This window comes from Drosophila melanogaster, chromosome 3L, assembly GCF_000001215.4.
Source record: "Drosophila melanogaster chromosome 3L".
Taxonomy (NCBI): Eukaryota; Metazoa; Arthropoda; class Insecta; order Diptera; family Drosophilidae; genus Drosophila; species Drosophila melanogaster.
Genome location: NT_037436.4, coordinates 3,493,958 through 3,518,389, shown reverse-complemented (window position 1 = coordinate 3,518,389; position 24,432 = coordinate 3,493,958). Strand labels below are relative to the sequence as shown.

The following is a 24,432-nucleotide window of genomic DNA, read 5'->3' as shown; positions in this document are numbered from 1 at the left end:
AAAGACAACACACGATTTCAGCATCAAACTGTGGCCATGGAGGGGATTTGGGCTCTGCAGTGGCTGGACTGATTCGTATGCTTCTCTCACTGGCTCTTAAAGCAGGTTTTCCATTTGGCCTTTGGCATAAGCCCCGCACTGAACTACTCGAGTGCCCAGCAAAAGCCGCACAAGTCGCTCTCTGTGTGTGTTTGGCTTTGTGTGCCAGTGTTTGGGGCACACAAATATGAATAAAGGCTACAGTGGATGCTCGCGAAGCGAAACAAAGAACATTGGTGGAGTGCCAACACTATGACATACCATTTATTCAACTAAAAGGAGTGCCACTGTTATCGGGATTGCACACGAGCTCCACCTAGCGGCGTTAACAATTACTGCTCGCAATAACTTAATAATGAAAAGTTTTTTTAATTAAGTAGCTCACCATACCCGATGACCACTGTTCAAGGTGTAGTAAAACATCGGGCAACGAGAAATATGCATGATTTTGTAGCTGCCGTTGTTTTTGTGATTATTCCTCTCTTTTTTGCGGCTGCTGCGTGTAAAATCAATAAATTCGAGCGGGTTCAAGAGGTGACGACAACGTCGAAAATGCCTATGACCTTCAGGCCCCTAGCTGACCTTCGCCATGGCCCCATACCCCCTTGTTGCCCCCCGCATGCTACCATTTTCCGCCTTGGCAATTAAATTTCGTATGTAATTTTTTACACTTTTTTTTTGCTGGCCGGCACTTCTTAATTATCGTTGTTAAGCTGGTTATGGTTTGTTTTGCTTTTGCTGCTTTGTGCCTCGCTTTTTGTTCAAATTTATTCCCCGCGACCAGTGGCATTCATTAATTTCTTGCCTTATTCGCTGCCCTCGCTTCGCTCTTTTGGTTATTGATATTAATAAAACTTTTCTTCTTTCCTCAGCCCAAAAAGAAGTCCAAAAACAAATCGGCCAGCAATCGTGGTTGCTCAACAAGTTACGTCAGATGCGTTGGTGGGGATTGCTGTTTCAGGGTTTTTTGCCCGGATCCCGGAATACAAAACAAAAGATTAAGCTTTTGAGGGATTAGGATTACGGCCTTGTGTACCGGGCAAACAAATGTGCAAGTCTTTGGAAAAGCGCAGATAAGCGGGCGAATTATGGAATTTTACTTGTTTTTTTTTTTAATTTCTCTGCCGCCATCTGGAGATGAAAGAACCTTAATGAAAAACCTTCCAAACATTTAAAGATATTGTATGTTTATTTCCATAGTTTTATGGCTCTTCTTAAAACCTAACCTTCCTTTAATTGCCTTTAAATGTCAGTCTTTCTTAGCCAAAGGTTATACTAATATCTAGGTCGACCAACTAACTTTAGTTTAATTACACAGAGTGGCATTGACCGGAAACCTGCAATTTAAATTGTTCGTTCGCCTTGAACTTTAACCGACTTGTCGTTTGTATGTGCACCCTTGCATCTGTGCTTCAGTTTTTTGTGGGTCACCATTTACTGTTTCTTTTTAAAGATTTTTAAGGGTTTTACTTCTTGTGATATATTTTCTTTAATCTTAAATCCTTTTAAGTATATAACTCACCATCTTTAGCATTTGTTGCCCCCGTTGTTGTTGTTGTTGTGGTGGTGGTGGCCATAGTTTTAGTTTTTGATTTTATTGTTGCTGGTGTTGTGCAGGCAGAGGCCTCTGCCGACGCCGACGTCGCTGCTCTGTAGAAAGCCGATGTTGTTGTTGCCGATGTGGATGTGGTTAGTTTTGTTGTTGTTGCTTCCACGGCGCCAGCAGCTGACAAACTTCGCGAGCAGTGTATTAGTCACCTGTTCTTTACAGGTGCAAGAAGTAGGGGGTGGCAACTGGATGGGCTTTGTATGCGTATGTCAGCTGATAGGGGGGAAAAACGCGAGATTTGTTAATCAGCGTGGAAAAAGGCGAGGATGGGGTTTTCCAGGTGTTCCGTAACCAGGAAGTGCACAAAAATTAAAACAACAAGAATTAAAAGTCATGAAGCTAGTTTTGGTTATCTTGGTAAGAATCGACTTTATTTGCGGGTTTCATTCATTTAGCAAGTATTTGGAATTTATTTTAGTAGGGATTTTGTTTTTTTGATCCATTGTCCACCATTAAGGTTTTAAGTTAACTTTCGTTACTTTTAGATATCAAATCTATATATTGATATTTTGGGCACTCTGCTGCTTCTCTAATTTTGGTTCACTTAAGTGGCCAAGACTTTCTATTTAATATTTTTGCTTAGCACACAAGCAGCTGCCTTAATTTATAATTGAATTTATCAAATTTATTTCTGTTATTATTTCGCTTGCTCTTTTGTTTTTATTTTATTTTTGTTGCATGTGCGTCGGTGTTTATGCATGTGTGCGCGCGTGTGTGTGTGTGTGTGTGCGTGCTTATGCGAGAGTTGGTGCACTGTGTGTTTGTTGTTGTTGCTAGTGACGCGTACGCGTGTTTTCTCGCTCGCACCTGCACGTTTTCACTGGCTCGATTAGTTGCCGCACGCTGCTAACGGCCGCTGCACATGTTTTCGGTAATTTTACGCGATTATTTGTTTAGTTTCTTGTGCAATTTCACAGTTGTTTTTTGACGGCGACTCGCGGAGCGAGCACGAATTTGGTCACACCACATCGCCAGTGTGGCCAGGCAGGGGTCAGCGCCAAAAAATCAGGCGGCGCAGCTGAGAAATACCAAAACATATGACTTTGCAGAAAATACTGCTAACTTTTAACAGCACGCAAGTAACAGAATTCTGTTAAAAAAAAATAATTGTATTGACTTAAGTTCTACAAGAACAATACTAATTTCTCTAAATTTCAAGAAACAATGCGGTTCCTCTAGCCTTTTAATCGGAACGGTAAAGCAACTAGCTAGAGATCTTATAGAAACTAACAAGTTAAAATCCAAGGTTAACAGTACATTAAAATACAACTATCCGGCAACGTCAAAGTCATCTTTTCCACTTTCTGGCAGCCTGCTTTCAAAGTTTTTAAAACAATGAAATAACTGAATTCTCATATTGCACTTTAAAGAAATGTGGATTGCAACTGAGGGCAAATAACAATAATATAAAATTGTTCCTTCATTTTTGTTTTGTTAATATATAAAAATATCATGTTATTTGACAGAATGTTTTTTATAGTTTTAATACAACATTTTCTTGAGTTCTTTAATATTTTTGAATTCAACGTTTTTATTACGACTCCAAACCTATTTAACAGCCAACATAAATATTAAAGCCACTGAAAATTTTTCTAAGGCTAAACTCTCTTTTTTCTATATTTTTCTCGAAGTTCAAAAGGGATAACTGACCTTGGCAGAAATTCGTTTACAATTATTCACTATTGTTTTAGACCCAATAAACATTTTTTTACAATTTGACAACAAATTTGTGACCTTGACAAGAAAATATGACACCAATATTTCGGCAACAACAATCGGCTTAGGTTGATAAGTGAGGTAATTTTGGATGACGAAGATCGCCTGACTCTCCCACTCGCTCCCAGTTTTTTTTTTTTTTTTTTCTGACATTTTGTTGCTGTTTTTGTCACCCAATTTGCACGGGTATTTATTTGTTTTTTGATTTTTTTTTTAGTATTCCGCACGGCTGTTGAGTGAAAGTTGCCACCGTTTAGAGTAATGTGTGTTGTTGTTGCTGCTGCCACGCCCACTGCCCGCCCGCCTTATCGTCACCTGTCGCTGGATGTGAGTGAGGTGCTAATTCGACAGTCAATTGTGTAAAAAAGAGTACGGCTAGCAATTGCATAATATCAAAGCTAAAAACCGAAACTCGAGCAAAAATATTTTGGGCGCCAGAGATCAGAGAAAAAGAAGGCGATTAACCAACTCCAAGAAAAGCCATAAAAATCGACAGAACCGAAATGAGTTTTTTTTTTTGTTTGTAACTCGGGGGGAAACGTGTTCTTCCCATTGCCGAAATCAATTTTGTTGCAGAATTAAAAGCCACAAGCTGGGGTCATAAAATATCTGAAAGAGATCAGTTGTGAGATCCCAGAGTTTCAAGTCAATGTCCTTTGCAATCCACTTCGATCTTTGATTGCTCTTGATGCCCTCAGAAAAGGTATACTAAAATAGTCAGGCGATTAGTTTTATATTTTTAACTTTAATAGCAATACTTGATAGCACTTCTTGTGGAATATTAACAATATGCAATAGTTCAACTTATATAAACTTATAACCCATATCAAGCTGTACCAGCCAAGAATCATTATAATTCCTCGAATTGAAGGGTATTGAAACGCTGTTTTTAAAAATCAGTGCTTCCTCGTTTTTTAGTTGAATTTCGTTCTTTTTTTTTATCATCTTTGGTTGTAAATCGTCTTGGCCCTTGCAGGTTTGGCCTGTTTGCAGACCTCTTGTTGGCCAAAAGGGCCACAGAACGAGTTCTGACCACCGCCGATCGAGCTGCAAATGGTTCAATCGATCGATCGATCGATCACCATATGAAAGTCCCAAGTGGACAGGAGATAAGTTTTCCTTCTATGCACAGCAACGTTTTCTCCATCAAACGTTTGACCCATTTAACTACATTTAAATGTTCTCATTTGCATAGAACACATTTGGAGCTTTGTTCGCCGGTCTTGTGGGCGTTTTGGTTTGGTTTCTGTGCATTTCTAATGAATTATTAACCCAGAACCGGGGGAAAACGCATCCCAGCGATGCATCTTCCCTGCAGAGACAGTCGGTCCAAAGCTAATTGACTCTAAAAATAGCCGGAGCAGGTTTCTCCGTCCAGTCTGCGTCTGCATCTCGACACTGCATTTAAGTCGGTCTGGGGAACGGGTTTCCATCGAAGACCAAAGATCCAATGAGCTCAAGATTCACCATCCAGTCAGCAGAACGGCCGATAGGGCCAAATGCGTTTCTTGTAGGAGCGTTTAGCCAAACAAGAAAACCAGTAAAATCTGCTGATCAAATGTCGCTGCCTGGAATCGAGTCAACAAGGAATGAGAGTGAAAAAGTGGAAAACCTGCGGAAAAGGGGGAGTTGCATGCACCAATCGATGATCAGGGAAGACTGCAACAGAGACTAATCGCTGCACAGTTGGTCAATGTGAGAAATTTTGTAACCTTTAAAAACATTTAGCAATTATCACAGCAATAGATTTTTTCACGGATGTTTAGCTTATCCCAAGATTATCTCAGTTCAGTAAAATTTAATAGTAATCACAGTTTTTAATCCTAAGACAACAAGATAGATAACTACAGTCCTAAACAAACAAGGAAAGTATTCAAAATCTTGAAATCAAAATCTTGAAAATCAAAAAAGTATTCAAATGAAAAAACCCTATTTTCTTTTTTCCCAAAATTAGTTTTTATTTTTTTATTTTCTTATTTATACTCCTATAAACTTATTTCTGCTATATGCCCTGAGTAAAACAAACACTGATGGCCGATAAAACAAACATGATTGATGATGGTCCCAGCCCTTTTCGCTGTCCCAACGTCTTGGCCAATTACAAGTGCAGCTTCGTGGCCAAAAAGGCTTCTGATTCTCGATTCCTGTGTGCAATGCAAGACCAACTTGGTCCAGTTCAATGACACTCAGTGTGCAAGAATTGGCCAAAGACGATGGCACTGATACTACCACTTTTCCCCAACCTCTTGCTCATACCTTAGCCCTGTGTGCTTGTTTGTCTGCCAACAAAGTCGACGGCGGCTGCGCAGCCGGTGGTTTGTATAAAATGCGATGGGCCTAAAGAAATTTCAAACAGTTGCGGCCGTGAGGCGCTAGTGAACACATCTTGAAATCGAAGGAGATATAGGAGATAAGTCGCGATAATGAAGCCCGTTGCCTTGATCCTGGTTTTCCTGGCCATTAGCCAAGCCAGAGTACTCAACTTGCCCAAGGAGGCGATCGATATTCCTGTGGCCATTGTCGAGGATAAGGAGCCACCAGTAGCTTTGTCTTTGGTCAAAGAGGAAGTTAAGGCAGAGGAAGTTAAGCCAGAGGAAGTGAAACCAATTGCTCAAGAAGAGAAAGCCAAGGATCTCAAGGAGGAAGTTAAGCCAGAAATTAAGCCTGAAATCAAAGAGCAGCCTAAGCCTGATATAAAAGACGAGATTAAGGAAGATTTAAAGGCAGACATTAAGGAGGAGCTCAAGGAGAAGATTGAAGAGCAGATCAACGAGTTGCCTAATGCTAAGCCCCTGGAGCTGAAGGAAAAATCCCTGGAAGCTGAGGAGAAACCTCAGGAAATCAAAGAAGAAGTTCAGCAGCCAGAAATCAAAAAAGAGGCCACTGAAATCAAAGAGGAACCTGCTCAGAACATTCTGAAATCTCTGCCAGCTGAAGAGACTGTCGTTGTGCCTGCCGAGGAACTTTCCCCGAATCCGGTGGAGCAAGAGCAGTCGGAAAACCAGGACGCCGCGCATCCTCAGGTCCGTCAAGCCACCCAAGCCACGCCCACCCAGCAGAGCACCACCCAGGGCAACTTTGTCCAGCAGTTGATCCAGAACTCGCCAATTGGTCAGTTCCTCAATCAGTTCCAGCCCCAGCCAGCTGCTGCTGCCGCTCCAGCAGCAGCACAAGTCCAGGCGGATGATGCCGCCGCTGCGGCACCTGCAACTCCGGCTCCCACGGTGCCCGGTTTCCTGAATCCCCAGGCCGCCATCACCTCCGCCCAACAGGCCGTGCAAAATGCGGCCCAAAGTGCCGTCAATGCCACCACCCAGGCCTTCCAGGGCATCCAACAGTTTGCCAGCAACCTGGGCAATCAGTTCCAGAACACCCTGTCCAGCTTGACTGGCCAGCAGCAGCAGGCGGTGTCCACCACTCCGCGTCCACCAGGTCCCATCCAGCAGTTTGTCAACAATGTTTTCGGTGGCAATAACAATGCCACGGCTGCCGCACCGCCTGCCCAGCAAAGTGGCAATCCTCTGCAGGGAATTATCAACTTCCTGGGCGGCAATCGTCCACAGAACGCACCAGCTGCCGCACCAGCCACTCAGGCCACAGAGAAGCCAGCCGTAGATGACAAAATCGATCCTGCCAATGATGAGGTGGGTGAATTCGTTCCGGAATCCGATAATGAGCTGCGTGCGAGTGGCGAAAATATTGATGATTCCTTCGAGGATGCTGGCGTACCGTCCAACGAGGTTATTGTGGTCAACGACGATGCCGGCGAGGAGGGAAATGCTGTCCAGAATCATCCAGTGGCCACCGATGCAGTGGCTCTCTAATGGGTTGAGATGCCATTATTGCCATTAGCTAACCCCACAAACCAACCGACTGACGCCCGTTTTCGTCGACATTTTTCGATTCAAATTGAGAACGAAAAGGGAAAATGCTTCTTTAGTTTTCTAAGTGCATGCACCGCAACAAATTATTTATTTCATACTCAGCCCAGGAATTTGAATATAAACAAATGAGAGAACACAAATCATTAAATAAAACAAATAACTTATAATATTTAAAGAGTTTTTCAAAAGGGTTAAACAGGCGTCCTCCCGTCAATGAAAAACCAAGTCGAAGTTTATTCAAAAATTATCTCATATTTATTTGAATTATTTCCATTTGTTTTCTTGATTTATTATTTCAATGTTGTCTCTTTTTTTTTGGTTTTGCTTTTGGTTTTTGTTTCACATTAAGGTGGTTCAATAGCTCAAGAATGCTTACATCAACCAAGACGCGCAGTAAATGTACACATTCATATAAGGCTAATTATCTGAAATGTTTCGAACCTAGGCGATAGAACAAAGGCTTTCAATTTAAACTAGAGGTCGCAGCTGGAGTTGAACTTATGCCCAAATATTTAAGCTAGTTTCTTTTTTAATATACTTCGATTTTTTTTGCTGAAATTCCATTTCAATTTTTTTTCGATTTGCTTTATGTATTAGTTAATCTTTAGCTAAGGTTTCGGGCTTCATTTAATTGGGCTGCCTTACGTAAAGTTTTTGGGGTTTTTTTCTTTGGGATTTCTTGAGCTGAAGAATGATTCTACTTAAAGTTACTTTTGGGTAGTAGGTAGGGGGGGGGGCAGTGAGTGGGACTTGGGGCAGTGTTCTATTGTTTTTATGAGATTTTGATATATACTTTATAATGCTGGAAAACTGGATCGTTGAGCAGTGAGTTACAGGTGAGGGAGCAAGAGAAAGTTGGTGATTATCGGAAATTTTTTAGTTTCTTATCCAAGTTAAGTCTTTTTCGAGATTGGTACATGAACTTAATAAGAGATTCGTTTTTTTTTTTTGATTTTTCAATAGTATCGTAGGTTAAAGTGCATAACAGGCAGAGAATCTATAGAGCTGGATCCCTCGATTCGTAGTAAGCAATATTAGTGGGGACTTTGCGCTTCCCATACGAGTTGAATTTATGCTAATTATACGTTTACATAAGTACGCCAAACATAACAGTGTCTTAAAGCATTTCCATTTCAGCATTTCGCTCAGTGTATACATGGTAAAGTAATCGAGATATAGAGTTATAGATAGCAGCCATACATGAGTGTAAATATCGAGTAAATATCGTCGCATTCAATATAATTTTGATTGATGTGGGGAGTACATAGAAAAGTATCTTTTTGTGTGGGTTCTTCTGAAGCCTTTGAATGTTGTAATGGTTGTTCTTGTGGGTCGGGTATACACGTATAAGATGAGTATATATATATATTTTTATGTTAATGTATATATATGTAGATGTAAATATATGTGGGTACTACAATCATATGTCTGTTCAGATACGTTTATAATGCAATGTGTCCGTGTACGTTTCTGATTCTGATTCTGATTCTGATTTTGGTTCGGGTGTACGTGTATATAGCGGGGCTAATATATCTTTGATTTAGCAGCTTAGCAGAGGATTAGAGTTCTCTATATGAAGGTCATCTAATGGGCAGGAATGAGTACAGTTTTTCGGGCAAAAAGGTACAATACTTGTATATATCTTCGATAGACAGATCTGGTTTGATAAATAGCGCTAAGCTTCGGCGGCTGGACAAAATGCTTGAATAGAAAATATAAATCAAAGATCAGAAAACTCTCCCCTCGTTTTTGGTCGCATTTTATAAAAATAAAAATCGTTTTTCGTTACTCACACTACCAAAAAATATTGCACAATCGGAATGTAGAAAATATAACGCGCTTATCAAATATAAATCGTATATAGCATAATTATCTATATATTCCTATAAATATAATTCATATATTTCCAGTGTAACCTAAGTTTGCTTGGGCAAAGTTTTCGAATTCTCGTGGTTTACATTAACATGCAGACATCAAAAAGTTACGCGATTTTTAGTTTGTTTATAATTTTCGGTTATATCATTAGGGGTGACCATATCATATGTCTTAGATTTGCTTTTGATTTCAGCTGCAATTTCTGTTGGGCTTCAGATTTCCAGCGTTGGTTTCAAAAGAAAGTGGATTCTTCGATCTCCTCTTAAAGGAAGACACCATAAGAAAGTAGACAAATTAAGTTGTAATGAAAAGGAAGACTTTAAGGGGTAACATATAATGAACATACATACTAAATAAATAATATATATCAGTAGAATTACATCAGTTGATTATAGAAAAGAAATACATATGAGAACTATTTTAAACCAACGCCTCGGATATTTGATCACCCTTTTTAGCCAGATTATCAGCTTAGTGATGGCTCCAAAGCAACTTTAGCTAGCTTAGATTGTAGATTGTGTTTTAAGTATTACATTTATCGTACATATGTATAGTATCATTGCTATTAACACATTTGTGTGTGTGTTGCATTTGAGAATCCCTCACCCAACTTAAGCATTGCTATATCGTATTTATATAGACCGCGGAGTACGAACTAAAGTTAGCAAAACTAGGCTAGAATACAGTTTGGTTTCCTTCGCGGATGTGTGGCGCATTCCTCGACCCCGTTTGCTTATAAATTCGTTTCAGTTCTGTGGGGCGTCAGGACGTTGGATGACTGGCCGGTGGACTTGGTGGCCACCGCTCCGCCGGGCGTGGCCATCCTGACACGCTCGCCCACGCCAGGACCCAAGATCCTGCGCTGCAGCATGCGTGCTGCTCCAGATCCTTGTAGCACAGCACCGGGACCTGCGCCAGATGCTCCTCCATTCATGGACCACTCGTTTTGCTTCAGCAGGAACTGCTTCACATTGTACTCCATCTGGGCTATGTCCACATTCTGGGTGGTCGTGTGCAGCTCCGCTTGAACAGATCGCGTTTTGTCCGTGTCATTGGGATAGTATTTGTAGTTGAGTATATCACACGTGGGCTGTTCGGGGCAGATGAGAGCCTCAGAACCGGAGGATGTGGACTCACCGGGCGGGCTCGAGTCGTCTGGGGCACCGGCAATCGTGGTATATGCCACTGGCAGTCCGGATCTGGTTGTTCTCCGGTAGTAAGTGGTGCACATTTCCGTTTTCTTGGGCGGCACAATGGTAGCAGATGGGTTTTCTGGCAAGGAATTGCTAGTGATATCTGTCTTGGGTGAGAGGGAATCCTCCGTAGATTTCTCCGGATAGCCGTTGGTTAGTTGTTGCGGTGTGGTCTTGTAACCGGAATCCATCGAGAGTTTCTCTATGGATATGGAGTCCATGCGATCTAACGTGGAGTACGAGGATTGTCGTTCGGTTCCAGAGTTGGAATCACTGGTTGGCGGAGCCTGCTGCAGGTTCCTTTGCTCCAGCTGCTGGGTATTATGCTGAACCCATTCAGCCACCCTGCTGAGTTGCTGGCGTCTGAGAAGGACACTTTCCTGGTAGTCGATGGCATCGCTTATGGAACTAGAATTAGCCGAGTGTTTGGGGGAGTTCACACCAGGATTTGCCGCCTGGTCACCGGGCTTGATCTCCACTTGCTCCAGTTCTGCGTTTTCCACTTGAGGTTCGAGCACTGGCTGCAGGGCAACATTCTCGTGAGGAGCTGCAGGTCCTTGCCAGGCTTCAACCACCGACTGGGCATTGCTCTCCTTGCTGGTAATGATGTCCTTGCCATCGTTGAGCTCCTCGTCCAGTAGCTTCTCTCGCCGCTTGTAGATCACTGGTGTGTAGGTCTCTATGGACTCCAGATTGTCCAGCAGGATGTTGCTCTGACCATTTTGCTGAATTCGCATGGCGCACAGACGAGGGCCTCGGTACTTGGGATTCTCCGCCTGAGGAAAGAAAAACAAAACATTAGTAACTGTGAATAGAATGTTATTTAAATTCCACTGCAATTGTAATTTCAATTGCATCCATTATACCTTAATCGTTTTAATAAGATTCCTGTTGAATGTCTCAAACATTTTGGCCCCCTCGCAGCTGCTGGTTTTGTTGCTCCACAGACTCTGAACGCTTCCGGAGTTCGTGGACTTCAACTGAGTTCCCGATGGGACTGCAGGAGCAGTACTACCTGGAGGAGCCACTGGAGCAACTGGTTTACTAGGCTGTGGCTCGCAGACATCTTCCAGCTTAGCAGGAACCACCGATTGCTGAGGAGGAGCCTGCTCCGCTTCCAGCAGACTAGGTTGCGAGACACCCGCCAGCAGAGGCTTACTCGACTCATCCTCCAGATCTCCATGAACTACTCCCACGGCACCTGCTTCATATTTGTTTAGAAGTTGCAGGGCAGTTCCTCCGCCGTCCAGAAACCTCCTTTGATACCCATTCCTCAGCTGGCCCAGATTACTCGTCTCTAGGAGATACTTTTCAGCTGCATAGGCACCCAAATGAGTGGTGGGATACATCATCGTAGAGGTGGTCAGTTTTCCATTGCCATATTCCGTATTCTGTCCCGAAATCGCAGTTCTTTCGCAGAGTCGATGATGTCCCAGTATGGGATTAACCATCAGGTCATCCTTTTTGGCCGGGATAAACAGCTTGTCCATGTCGTTCAGATCCGAAACGGAACTCTTGGTCTCTGATATTACGGAATCGCTGGACTTGACCATCTTCATCAGATATGGACTATTGGTTCGCGACGGGGAGTTAAGATTGCTATGACATCGCAGACACAGTTGGGTCAGAGGTTCGTTCAATCCCGATCCTTGGAGCTGCAACTGATGGGGCGTTTGGGTGGACACCGAATAGGAACGAGACACATCCGCCAGGACCTGCAGATCCTGTTTGCTGCACTGACACGTATCGCAGTGTTTCACCTCATTCGCCTTCAGTTCGTCCTCTAGAAACTTCGCCATTATGGTGGGCGATATCATATCCGGATTGGTTGCATGATTATTATTGCTAATGCTCGTATTAGTTTGATTGTTGCAATTGTTATTGCTATTATTATTAACGTTATTGTTGTTAAGAGTGTCCTTGTTATTGCTTGTATTGTTATTCGTGGGTTGATTCGACTGCTGTTGAGGATTTGTGGTCGTGTTCCCATTGGCGGCATCTAAATACAAGAATTTTGAAATTAATAAGTGTTCTTTGGCACTTGAAAGTTTCTTGTAATATTTTGAGCTATTTAATTATAAGTATTTGGGGATAAACAAAATGTTAAGTTACATGTTAAATTACAACATGTTTCATTTTTACATAAAAGAAATAAAATGCTGACAGAACAAATACTTTTTATAAAATTAATATTAAGCAGTTTAATGCTTTTGTGAGACTGAAAGTTCCAGGAACAAAAGCATTTTGTGGCAAAAATGTTTCTCATCAAATATGCATGTAGTAAAACTAACAAAAATTGCCCAAATGGATCAACAAAAAGTTTGCATCATTCTGGCCAAAAATATGTTTACAGCACAAGCATGTAAATATTTCCAAGACCGAACCGAAAAAAAAAAATGCAACCCAGAGTTATGTTTAAAATTGCAATTATGGTAACAAAAACTGCAAACAATCAAGCGAAAAAATTGAAATAATAACTACAAATTAAAATGAAATGCTGGCAATTAATGCAAATGAACCGAACAGAAATGAATGGCAATACAGAGCACAATGATGTGGAATGTATGCAATTACTGGGCAGAAATCAAATTGTAAACTTTCACAGTCTCTCATAAAATGCCAATCAAACCAATAAAATCAATGCGTTCAGTTATGCTTGTAAGTAGAACTCTTTTTTTGCGTAAATTAAAAAAAAATTTATGGAATTTATTGTAAAACTATTTTAAGCGAAATAACAATTTTAAAATATTTTTTTTTGTAGCAAATAAAATGAATACAATGAACAATAAATAAAATATGTGATGGCTGAAAGTGCAAAAAATGATTGTTAAATGCAGTCAAGGGAACGAAATCATATTGTTAACTTAACGCAGTCTTCGTGATTGAATCCGTTGCCTAGAAAACGTAAATCAATAAATCAAAAATTCGAAATCAGGCGGAAATGAGAAAAAAAATCATAAGGCTCAACATGGTCTACTAACACCTACCGATTCCCCTCATCGAATACACCATGGCCGTGGGCGGGAAGGGGCAGGCGGATGGGGGCGGCGAATCGGAGGCCGGAAGCACTTTGTAGGAAGCTGTGGTGGCCACGCCAACTCCACTATTGCTGCACTCGGAATCGGAGTGGGAGTTCGTCTCCAGTCTCATGTACGCCGACACCTTCGACTGAATATCAATGGGTAGCTGTGCATAGAGAATACATCATTTAGCATTTTATTTATATGGACGGTATACGACATTCTATACTCCACGTCGGAGGATACCCACCGATGACACTTTCTGGGACACAAAACTATCCGGCTTGCACTGCAGCAATTGGATGGCCAGGCTAATGTCGGCCTTGTAGCGTTCCTGGGCAGGAAGAAAGGAGAGCAGAAAGGACACAGATAAGAAGGCGTTACGGAAGTGGCGTAAACGAGCAGCACTACACTGCGACAAAATGACTAGGCAGTAGGAAATGATAGGTATGCAATAACTACCATCACACTGCAGTAACTTAAAGTATAAATTCCTATGGCTATATCCCATCCTAACCAAAAAATATAGGAAAATAAATGTTTTTAGTAGCTACTTTTAGAGAAACCCAAAATTGTTCTCAGTGTGTTTGTGCGGTCGCTTGCCTGTCTGTTTGCATGGGTTAGTTTGGGTGTGTAGCTTCTTCGTTCTTTTGACACTTTTCGTATGCAAATGTCAAATATGTTTGCCTTTCGTTTTGTTTCACTCGACTCCTGCCACTGCAAAAGTTCACTTGCCGCGTCTCCTGCCCCAAAAACCCTTTTACACATTGTTAAGCAAACTTTTTTCAATGGGTACTTTCCCGATTTGAGGGTGTAATGGGTTAGAAAGGATTTCTTGGGTCCTGGCAAAGTTATCATAGATTTTGCACCTACAATATAATAAGTAGTGTAATTTAAAGTAGCCTATGAGAAAGGTACCTAAGAATTAAAGAAAATACCTTTCAAGCTCACTTTTGCTACATTTGATGTCGAATTGATCTGAGAATTAAGAATGATTCGATTGAGAAATTAAAGCCTAGTTTTCTTGTGCCCTTGAAAGCCTTTGCAATACGAATTTCCAGGATACTTTAGTAACCGATATCCTTAGGACAGCCATCTTAGTTCGCTTCGCTGTTGCTTTTGTGCATTTTGGTGTCAGCGGCAGAGCCTCAAAAAGTTCGCTCCTATTTTGACTTTTTGCGCCTTTTTCCTTTTATTTTTGTGGCACAACGCACACACATCGCATACAGGAGAAACTTTCAGATGCCTTTTTAAATTTTCACAAATGCGATGCACTCGAACTTGTTAAACAAGCAACAACAGCATAGAAAAACTGTGGAAACTGCGGGGGGGGGGGGAAAAGCTACAACTGCATTGGTGACCCAAATACAACAACACCACAACAACAGTAACAACAATGGTGGCAACAACGGCTTCGGGGAAAATGGAAAATGCGGATGGCAGTAACGGCATTTTGCACCACGTTTACCAACACTTACACGCCCCACCGCCCAACCATTTTTCCAGCTCTGTTTCGGTTCGTTTTCTCACGCTGCATTTTCACACCACTTGGGGTGAAAAAGGAAGCCCCTGGAAAAACCACACATTGAAAAAATGCATATCATGGCACAATCACTTGAAATCACAGTGGAAACTGCTCAAAAGTATGCTACGAAATATTTACCCACGAATATAATAAATTATATCAAAACAAGCTGATAACTTTTGTTATGATTTTAATTCGTATTTTACTTTATCACATGTTGAGTTGAAAACTTAGATAAGCTTTCTTTCGGTGCATAGAAAAAAACAAGGAAAAGCGGCGGGGAAAATGGGAAACTACGAGTGAGCCTCGCAAGGAACTGCGAAATGACGCCGCTTGCATTTTACGTTCGTTTTCCCTTATTTTTCTTTTGCACGTCTTCCTTGGCATTTTTATTATTTTGTGTGCACTCCGGGCACTGTGCTGCTAGCAATTTTATAAATAGAAAAATGCATAAAAATTGCATGAAATAGGAATGAAATAAATTCCAACTGGGAGCCGAAAGCGAAGGCGCTCGATGGAATTGGGGGCATTGGTGGCATCGGGGGCGTGGCAAGTGGCAAGTGGCTCGGCTTGGAAGTGGCAGCTAAATAAGCGGATGCATTGATTGAACTCGAAAATGTTGATTGTCAGTTGGAGCAAAGCGTGAAAGTAATTTCTCTAAGCGGGGCATTATTGTGCTGGGGAAATGGAATTCCACTTGCAATTCGAATTGATGGATTACCGGAGCAGCTTACTCGTATTTTCTTGTATTTGATCGCTCGTTGCTATTATGATTTTCAGATTACTTTCTGTAATATCTTTTGCTGTGGAATTGTTGGGGAGTCAAAGTGGTTTTGATCCCCTTTGCAATGATTGAAACCAAATAGAAAAGTTTCAGTTGCACCACATACTTGAAGACATCTTTTGGATTTTGGAAAACTTAAATGTTTAAAGGACTTTTTATGTTTGTACTGTTGAAATTGTCTTATTTTATGGCACATTGGGCCTTAACTCCCACAGATCGTATTACTTTGATCCCACAACAGTTTCGCCAACTTGATTGACCTATTTTTTCATGGCGTTGCGCGTCTCTTCAATCCATTTTAGTGGCGCAGCTGGAGCCGTAAATAAACCCAGCCCGGAAAAACCCCTTTTCATTCCATCAACTGCCATTGGCAGCCCTTCAAAATCCATTTGGCCAACTGGCCTCAGCACGTTCGCTGCACGGCGAATGCAAAATAAATTTCCAACTTTACACCCTTTAATGAAGTGCTTGCGGCACTGAGCTCTGAGCCTCGTATTCCAAGGACTGCCAGGAGCGGACCTTAAATTTAAAACGTGCCACGACTGGCCATCGATTCGAATCCGAATTGGTTTTAATTAAAAGCAAAGCTCCATGCTCCACATATTTAGCGTGCATTGCGTGATTGCAGCACCGAGTGCATGCCAGGGAAGTAATAAAGATAATTGAATCATTAGCGTGTGTAAGCTAATTGTATGCATTTAATTAGCAGCCCATTAAAACTACCCCCTTCACCAAATGAACCTTCATGTAGTTAGATGCTGGCATTGGACCCAAATCAAACATCATTAGAACGGGATTAATTGCGAGCGATGGCGAAAGGATATCGCTTTTTACGGCAGGTAAAGTAAAATACCAGTAAAGGATATACTCTTTAAAAGGATTTTGTAGTTCACAGAGTGGATCATAATCATCTTGATTCAGAATTGAATCAAGGTTGTCTTAGTTCATTTTTTCGATGTTGTATGAATATGTAGTAATCCCTAAGATACAATTAATTCGCCCGTCAGTTTAAACTACTATATTCTATGCGACATGCATACTTTGCGGCTGCCAACCTGCAATAAATGAGGAAAAGCGCGGAAAAACGAGAATGGGTTGGTCGGCAGTAAAGGAAAAGCGGAGCAGATTCGTAGGCCGCACGTCTGATTGCCTTTTGTCCCTTCGCTTGTGCGGTTTTTCTTCCCTTTTTTTTTGTGTAGGCTCCCTTTTCCGTTGGCTTAGAGTTCGTCACGGCTTTTGTGCAATTTCACGCTTGTTTGCTGACCAACAGCTGACCGCAAGCCAAAGCCAGAGCTCCTGGAAATAGGGAAAACCGGTTTGGGGGAAAACGTGGAAATTTCGGCGAGCTGACATGCATGTGTGTTTGCCATTTGCGGTGGCTTTTGATTCGCCAATAAAACGTGCTGACAGGCGACATGGGCGCAAGTTTATGAATAGCATGCGAAATTGTCAAATAGCCGCGAGGTGCCAGCTTCATAATGAATAATAAATTCATTATGACCGGGAAAAACAATTAAATTCGGCCAGAGGAAACTACACTTTCGAGTGCTGCGAGTTTTCGCAACTGGACAATTGGTTAAATCAAATAAAGCGTTGCATGCGAGTAAAGTCATTGCAATTGGGCGGTCATAAACTATTTAGGTGTTTATAGCCCATTTAAAGTTGACATAAAATTCCACTTAAACACCTGACCATTTAGATGAATGGAAGGCAATATGTTCATTTCCTTTATATACTTAAAAATTAAATATATGTATTATAATTATTTCAAATAGGGTTTTTTAGCTCTTGCTCGCTTCTAATAAATTCCGTACAAAACTGACCATAAAGACTTAATTAATACAACATGTGCTTCAGTACATGGAAACAAAATTAGCCCAACTGGCCATACATGTTTTAGCAATTTAAATTACAAACCTACATTACTCCAGCATCGTCATTAACAACTATTCAGTTCCGATTAGGCCCGCATAAACGTTTAGGTCCCATCCCCAGTTTTTGGATGGAAAATGGCCCCCGGAAAAGCAACTTGGAGCTCTGTTTGTGTCATTTGGTCCACGAGAGATTTCCGCCCCACAGACACACACACACACACACACACACATGTTAGTCTGAACTGACGATGCATGTGCACAAATATTATGGTTAATTATGTGGCACAGTTTTCCCACTACTGCTACTACACAGCTTATACTACTGCCTCACGCCCACTAAACACGGTAATTTTCCAACTCTAATTAACATTTTTCTCGGCATTTCCACGCTTCTATTTCACGTTTTTACGAATGCGGTTACGCTCGTCTTTAAGTTCGACCAACCGCAAAATCAAAACCACAAATGCAAATGCCAACTAAATTATGAGAAAATTAATTTCCACAGATGACAGCAACAACAACAACAACAAGAACAAGAGCATCAGAATTGCATAGTAAATTAAGTTACTGCTAAGGGGGTTTTGGCTCAGGGGCGGCTGAATCTAATTAGTTGCTCAAAAGCCTTGCCAACGCAGCGCAGAATAAGGGTTTAGTATGGTGGGGTGGGGGAGCGGTGGAGCAGTGGTGCAGGGTCTCGGTGGGTGGAGTGCAGCACCACCCACTGCGGGTTGACTGCACCACCAAGTGGGCGAATGGACCAGCTGGCAGATAGACGGAGACAGGCATTTGAGCTAAGTGAATCTGCATGTCATTCATGTCAGGACATTTAGTGCAGCAAGATGCGTCGAGATGATGGCAGTGCACTGCAAGAAAATTACTCAAATATAGAATAATACAAAAAATAAATTGATGAAATTCTCTATATTCAAAAGGTAATATCACTTCTGAATAGTGATATAGTTTTTCCTTTAGAACACTATAATCTAAACACATTCCACATTTTTTTGCTAGCTTATGAATCTGCCCAATTAGTTTGAGCTTGGCTGCATTCTGGCATTTGGATTTATGTGATTAATCTGGAGGTGCCTCATCCACCGAACTGAATTAGGACTACAGCAGTTGCAATCCAAATCCGTATAATCAGAAAAAACTGAGCTATATATGTGTTGGACGGAAATTTGGCTGGGCAGAAACACCGAGACCGAGAAAATGCTGAAATGTCAACATTTCCCCATAAATACGATCGCATCGTACATGGACCCAAAAATTAGCATAAGCGTAAACATTGCCAAGTGGCATTTAGGGAGTACAAGAGGGGAAATCGGGGGATTGTGTACACTCCGCTTTTGGGCCAAGTTAAACATTTTGGCACTGCATTAAATACACAGAATTTGCACAATACCCAAATGAAGCGAGACATGGGCGGAGGTGCAAAACGAATGGGGGATGCGACTTTGAGCATTGCCAAAAGCAAATAAATTGGCCAAAAAAGCATCAGGACCCACTGATGATTGGGCGGCTTACTATGCCCAATGCCATACATACATGTGTGTATATATTTTTTGTGCCAAGGGTTTAATGCTCGCTTGTGCGTGGCAAATTTGTAGAATTTACATTTTTATTTCTCGGCCAAAAAAATTTTATGCAACACATGGCGAGCATTAAAAGGGTTGCAGCTAATGAAGGCTAAAGGGGCGCTGGATACCCTTAAGATGATTGGCAATGGCAGTAATCCCATTCATGGGGAGTATAAAAGTGGCGAATGTGTCATCATAGACAAACTCTTAAGTTTAACACAGCTCAATATCTTCGTAACTTTAACTTTTGTAGTATGTTTGTGATATTGAGAAGATATTTATTTTGAATTTATAAGCATGAAGAAAATAATAAGCCCGTCCAGTAAATTCCTTTTATGGCCGAAACTTCCTGGGAATGCAATCAATGCCAACATAAGACATACTCGTATATCAACAGTTAAACCCGAATCATTTCGATTCGTTCGTGGCAAACTTTTCACATTCCCATTCACAAAGTTAATGTACCTTTTTCCACCGCTCATATCAAAATCCGACTGCCTTCCGCCGACTGGAAGAAAAGGCAAAACTAAAGCAAAATCATTGAAACTTGTATGGGGCGCATCATTTATTCATCACGCACGGTCTGAATGACAGAAGGACATGGTCGTACATTATTGTTCGCCACCCTCACTATATCCACATTGTGTATACGTATCCTTATCCAAACACTCTTGCACACATTCGAGTCGGTCAATCATGGAAATGGCCATAAATGTATATGTGTACTGTTTGGATTTGTGTTTTGTGTTTTATGTCGGCTTCGATTTGAAAATCCAAAAAACCAAGATCCACTTGGTCTAGCTCGAGAGTCCATAGTTTGCAGGCTTCTTGACTTCGAGTAAGACCAACCCCCAAAAGATGAAGCTAATCTTTTAGTCCTGGCGTGTGTTTTTGTTGATTTATGCAAATACATATATGTGCAAGGACATCTTTATCACAAGTTTGACCACAAAACCGAAAAGAAAATCATTTTAAAGCTAGCCTTCTTCAGCACATAAAATGTGAATTACTTAAATATGAATTCGAGTTTGGTTAGGACTTATTTAAATTTCCTTTTTTCAGAGTTCTGTTTAATGCCAGAGTGAGAAACCAGAATTTCTGCCTTTTCTTTTTACCCTCCTTTTATTTTCTTTTCTGTGGGTTTGCGTACTTTTTTCCTTTCCATTTCTTACCAAAAGCAGATGTAATTATTTTTAATGAGCGACTGCAAAATTACACATGAAACACATCAAGGAGGTCGAAAGAAATGCTTATATGGGTCGATGTGTGTCTGGCGAAATATAAAGAAAAATGTCCCCTTAATTCTGGCAAGAAAAGGCAAAAATCAGTGTGAAAAAATGTGGAAAATCATCGTGAACGAGCCCCATCAGCAAAGGCCATCAAATCTTTCAATCTAAAATCCAAATATTGTAACATCATCAACCCAGTGACTTCATTAAAAAGAATCGTAGAGTTGGGGAAAACTTATTTCGGTTTTCGGGTCAAGAAAAAGTGTGTGTGTGTGTGAGTTTCTGTGTGCAGCACTAATTGTGAGGCTTGTGTTTTAATTAAAAAGGACAATATATTTGCATGAATGGCACGGCGTTGAAATGCCCGGAGACGAACGCAGCTGACAGCTGGCCCATAAAGCAGCAGCAGCCAAGGACATCGGGATATCATGACGGCAGGACACTCGCCAGGATTCGCACACAAGAAAATCAGTTAAGGTGGACGGGGGTGTGAGGATAATGACAACGACTATATTATGACCAAGTTTGACACACAAAATGAATTGGCTAATTTATACGGATCTCTTGATTAGCAGTCGTTTAGAAATGGCTATAACTCTCTGGCAGAAAAACTAATGGACTTTCTTTGACACCTATCCATTCTAAAATCGAATAATTTTGCTTTGCTTTTCACCTTTATAAAATCCGGAATTTGCGCTAATCAATATGCTCCTCAATAATTCACATACCCATTGGCCATGTGGGAATCACGGCAAAATTAAATTGACGGATCGATAAAAAACAGATTTTCCATAAAATGCGTTTCAACCGAGACACAATATAAAATAAAATCAAAGGGAACGAAAAAAAAATATAAAAAGGCATTGCGTAAGCGAAACGTGCGAAATGCTGAAAAGAACAAGCTGAGCGAGGAAAATGGGTGGAAAATCCGGGAAAAACATATCACGATGAATCATCATGCAGCCAGTTGGCGCCAAATGCCAAAAACAATGCACACAATGAACACAACAAATTATGATTTACAACAAGAGAAGGGCGAACCGAAAAAAAAAGGATAGCATAAGTAGAATGGAAGGAATCACTGTAATTACAAATGCCCAAGGAAAACTCGGGATTAAGTATACGCATTGTTACATTCAAACGTGCACGTGTTGCAGGGTTAGGAAAAGAGATTGTACACGTGAAAAAAAGAGTTATACTTTCAAATCAAAAAGTGATTTTATAAGTTTTAAAATACACTAAGCAGTGTCATGCCTACTTCTCTTGAGTAATATTAATATAATTTTCAATAAATTAATTGGTCTGAATTTCAATCTATATTTTATTTATATTATTTTCTCTGTGCACCCACAATGTATGTGATTTGCTTTGGTTATTTTCCTGGTTCGTCACTTTGGGAACGTACGTTGCACAGGAAAAGAAAATTTATTTGCGTGTCGAACAAAAAAAGGGAAACAGTGGTTGGAAAACCCCCGTGCAAATGTGGGGGCATGGAAAACAATAAAGAAAACTCTGCGGCAAGGCAGGCGTATCCGCAGATGGAAATGGAAGCAGAGTGTTTCGGCGAGAGCAACGCTAAGCAGTCGCAATTAGTGTGGAGTGTTTGGTTACGGTGAGATGGCTGAAAAGGATTCGAGGCGTGTGTGAATAACTTAGCCAAATTGATGAATGTGAGTGAGTGAGTCGGCGACCAGCGACCATAAATCAAATGGAAAGGTACGAAACCCTGATCGTACTAATGAATAGTTAAGGTTCTGAACGAAAAGTTAGCGCAGAAGCAACAGTTTGATAGATGTGCTAAATGGTGAAGTTATCTCGACGAATTTAATATCTGTGTGTTCTTAAAGAAGCTAACTTGAATATTCGGAATAATAGTTCATTTTGAAAGCCCTATTGATTTATGGAAAATTCAGCAAACCAAGGCAGCTTAGCAATGCAAAAATTCATAACTCTTTTTGGCTGACTGCCTCAATTGCTGCCGGTCGTCTGCTCTATTTATTTAATATTTATATCAAATTTATTTATTTAGCAGGCTGGCACACTTGAAAAAAGGCCAAAAATGAAATAGCACACACACTCGTGCTGAGAAAATTCTATGCCAAAACGAGGACCGCACAGAAAAAAGGCAATATTCGGGGGTTAAAACTTTGAAGCCTCAAAGAGGGGAGAGTGAAATATATATATATATACTGTATATATAGGGGGCCATTTTGTTGCTAAAAGACCAACCAAAGGTGTTTCAAATGTGTTGCCAAAGTGCTTAAAGTGCCAGGCAAACTATTTGCTCACAATTTTCTTGTTTTTCCCGGCCTCCTCCACGTTTTCCATTTTGCGGGAAAAAGATCGAACAAAGTTTTCCCCCTGGTAAGCAGTAGAGCAAAGTGATAATGTGCACAAAGTAAAAGTAGAAGCAACCGAACAACCAACAAATACCAACCGAACAACAACAGCGAGTTGTAAAGCTTTTACACTAAACAACAAAGTTAAGCTGGATATTTTTTTCCCTACCTTGTGCAGTTGCACAAGTTTTATGACTTCGACGGAAGCGCAGAAAAACGGGAAAATTCGGAAAAATGGGAACAACTGTTTTACAGAACGCACGTGCAACGCGGCGTATGCGCAATGTCCGTCTCCCAATGGTTGTAAATGCATAAAGTATAAGTAGGATTGCGAAATAAAACCGAATAACATTATTTTAAGAACAAATCCGCTTACATTGAATCGAACAAACGAAATGCAAAGAAGATTGCGGATTAATATCCAAATGAAAGAAACCAACCGAAAACAAAGAAAGAAAACGTAGAGATATTTAATAAATTCCAATTACTTAAGGGATAGTAAAAACTGCTCGTAATAATGTGCAAGGCTTAGCAGGGATTATGGGTACAGGACGAAAAAAAATTGAATAGCTTTGGATACTTGATTAGGAAATGTCCTAAAGTACGCTTTATTCTCCATGTGTTAGTAACACTACCTTAAAACAAATCAAATCTCTCGGATAATTTTCCTTAACGTCGCTTACTCCATTGATTGTAGGCCCAACAACTTCACAACCAATTCTTTAAGTGCACAGGATCTGGCACTTTAACCCGCTTGGGCATTTTACGGAGCGCTGCCAAGAGAGGCCATCAAGATTGATTTATGTAAATGATTGCCACACTTTGCGCCAGATAATAAATAACCCCACGAAGCCAAAGGAAACTAATCAGAAACTAAAAGACAACAAAAGTGATAAAAACGGAGAGGGAAAAGCTGGTGAAGGAATAAAAACCCAAAGGAAACTTCACCGTAATGCAGCACTTGGCTGTTGCCTTCTGACTGACTGACTGACTGACGGACAGACGTTGTGAATTTTTTGCATGCCACTTAAGCCTTCTCTTAGCGTAGAACAAAGCGAAAGAGACAGCCTCTGCCGATGCGATAGAGACGGCTATAGTGGAGCACCGGCAGACACAATGATATATTGCTGATTTGCGTGCCGCAGCCAGGCAAGTTTCCCTTTACAGTTCGCTAAGGGCAATTCGATATGCATACATCAAGTGCAGAGACACAAGACTACCAGTTCTTGGGTCCAAATCCCGAGACCAAGACCCACTACCCCTTCCCCACCGGGTCAGGACCCCCATTTCGCAGTTGTTACATGGCAAATAGTACGCATCGGATTTGACAAATGGTCGGGGCTGGGGACATACTAATGGGAAAACTCCAATCCGCCTAAAGATCTATTGTGCTCCCAGATGAGATCTGCTAAGTTGGGCTTCAAGTTTTCAATAGATGTTCACACTAAAGTTTGCGACGACTACGAGCTTGTAACAAAAGTAACTTTTGGCAGGAAAAATATAGATATATATAGAAAGAATCACACAGCATGTTGGTCACATTAGGCATAATAACCATAGAATGTGGCTTTAATTGAATCATTTTCTACAATAGCCTTAACTACAAAGCAGTGTTCAATTATTCGTAAACAATTTCTGAAACTAACTAACAAACATTTCCTCGGGAGTTCATTGTGAATTTCTCGCATCCTCTATGGACTAATTTTGTCATCCAATTTGAAGGACAATCAGCCACAGAGCTAAACAAACGCCAGAGAAGGCTAACAAC

General features: G+C 41.0%; 3 protein-coding genes across 12 annotated transcripts in view; 1 reads left to right on the top strand and 2 right to left on the bottom strand.

Moving 5' to 3' along the window:
• The window catches only part of Eip63E (Ecdysone-induced protein 63E), a 94,771-nt gene extending 92,132 nt beyond the window's left edge, over positions 1–2,639 (bottom strand). For 3 of the 5 annotated variants that reach the window (NM_079180.4, NM_001274444.1, NM_001043116.3), the window contains exon 1: positions 1,562–2,639. In NM_079180.4, coding sequence (NP_523904.1) covers positions 1,562–1,616 — 55 coding nt within the window. In that variant the 5' untranslated portion in view covers positions 1,617–2,639. The remainder of the gene's footprint in view (positions 1–1,561) is intronic. The other 2 variants (NM_001202113.2, NM_168033.3) reach the window with 1 other exon arrangement.
• Positions 2,640–5,708: 3,069 nt separating this feature from the next.
• ImpE2 (Ecdysone-inducible gene E2) lies at positions 5,709–7,416 on the top strand. The gene has a single exon (NM_057232.5). It carries the CDS (start codon positions 5,788–5,790, stop codon positions 7,186–7,188), a length of 1,401 nt encoding a protein of 466 aa, NP_476580.1. The 5' UTR covers positions 5,709–5,787; the 3' UTR covers positions 7,189–7,416.
• A 78-nt stretch (positions 7,417–7,494) lies between these two features.
• The window catches only part of CG42324 (uncharacterized protein), a 38,449-nt gene continuing 21,511 nt past the window's right edge, over positions 7,495–24,432 (bottom strand). For 2 of the 6 annotated variants that reach the window (NM_139562.3, NM_001274440.1), the window contains exons 3-6: positions 13,587–13,670; positions 13,298–13,502; positions 11,183–12,315; positions 7,495–11,092 (exon numbers count right to left, since the gene is read on the bottom strand). In NM_139562.3, the coding sequence (NP_647819.3) occupies positions 9,857–11,092; positions 11,183–12,315; positions 13,298–13,502; positions 13,587–13,670 (2,658 nt within the window). In that variant the 3' untranslated portion in view covers positions 7,495–9,856. Of the gene's footprint in view, positions 11,093–11,182; positions 12,316–13,073; positions 13,503–13,586; positions 13,671–24,432 lie in introns of those variants that run through there. The other 4 variants (NM_001274443.1, NM_001274442.1, NM_139561.3 and 1 more) reach the window with 2 other exon arrangements.

Excerpts from the sequence above, each read along its gene's own strand:
- ImpE2 (NM_057232.5), top strand. The coding sequence starts at position 5,788 with ATGAAGCCCGTTGCCTTGATCCTGGTTTTCCTGGCCATTAGCCAAGCC.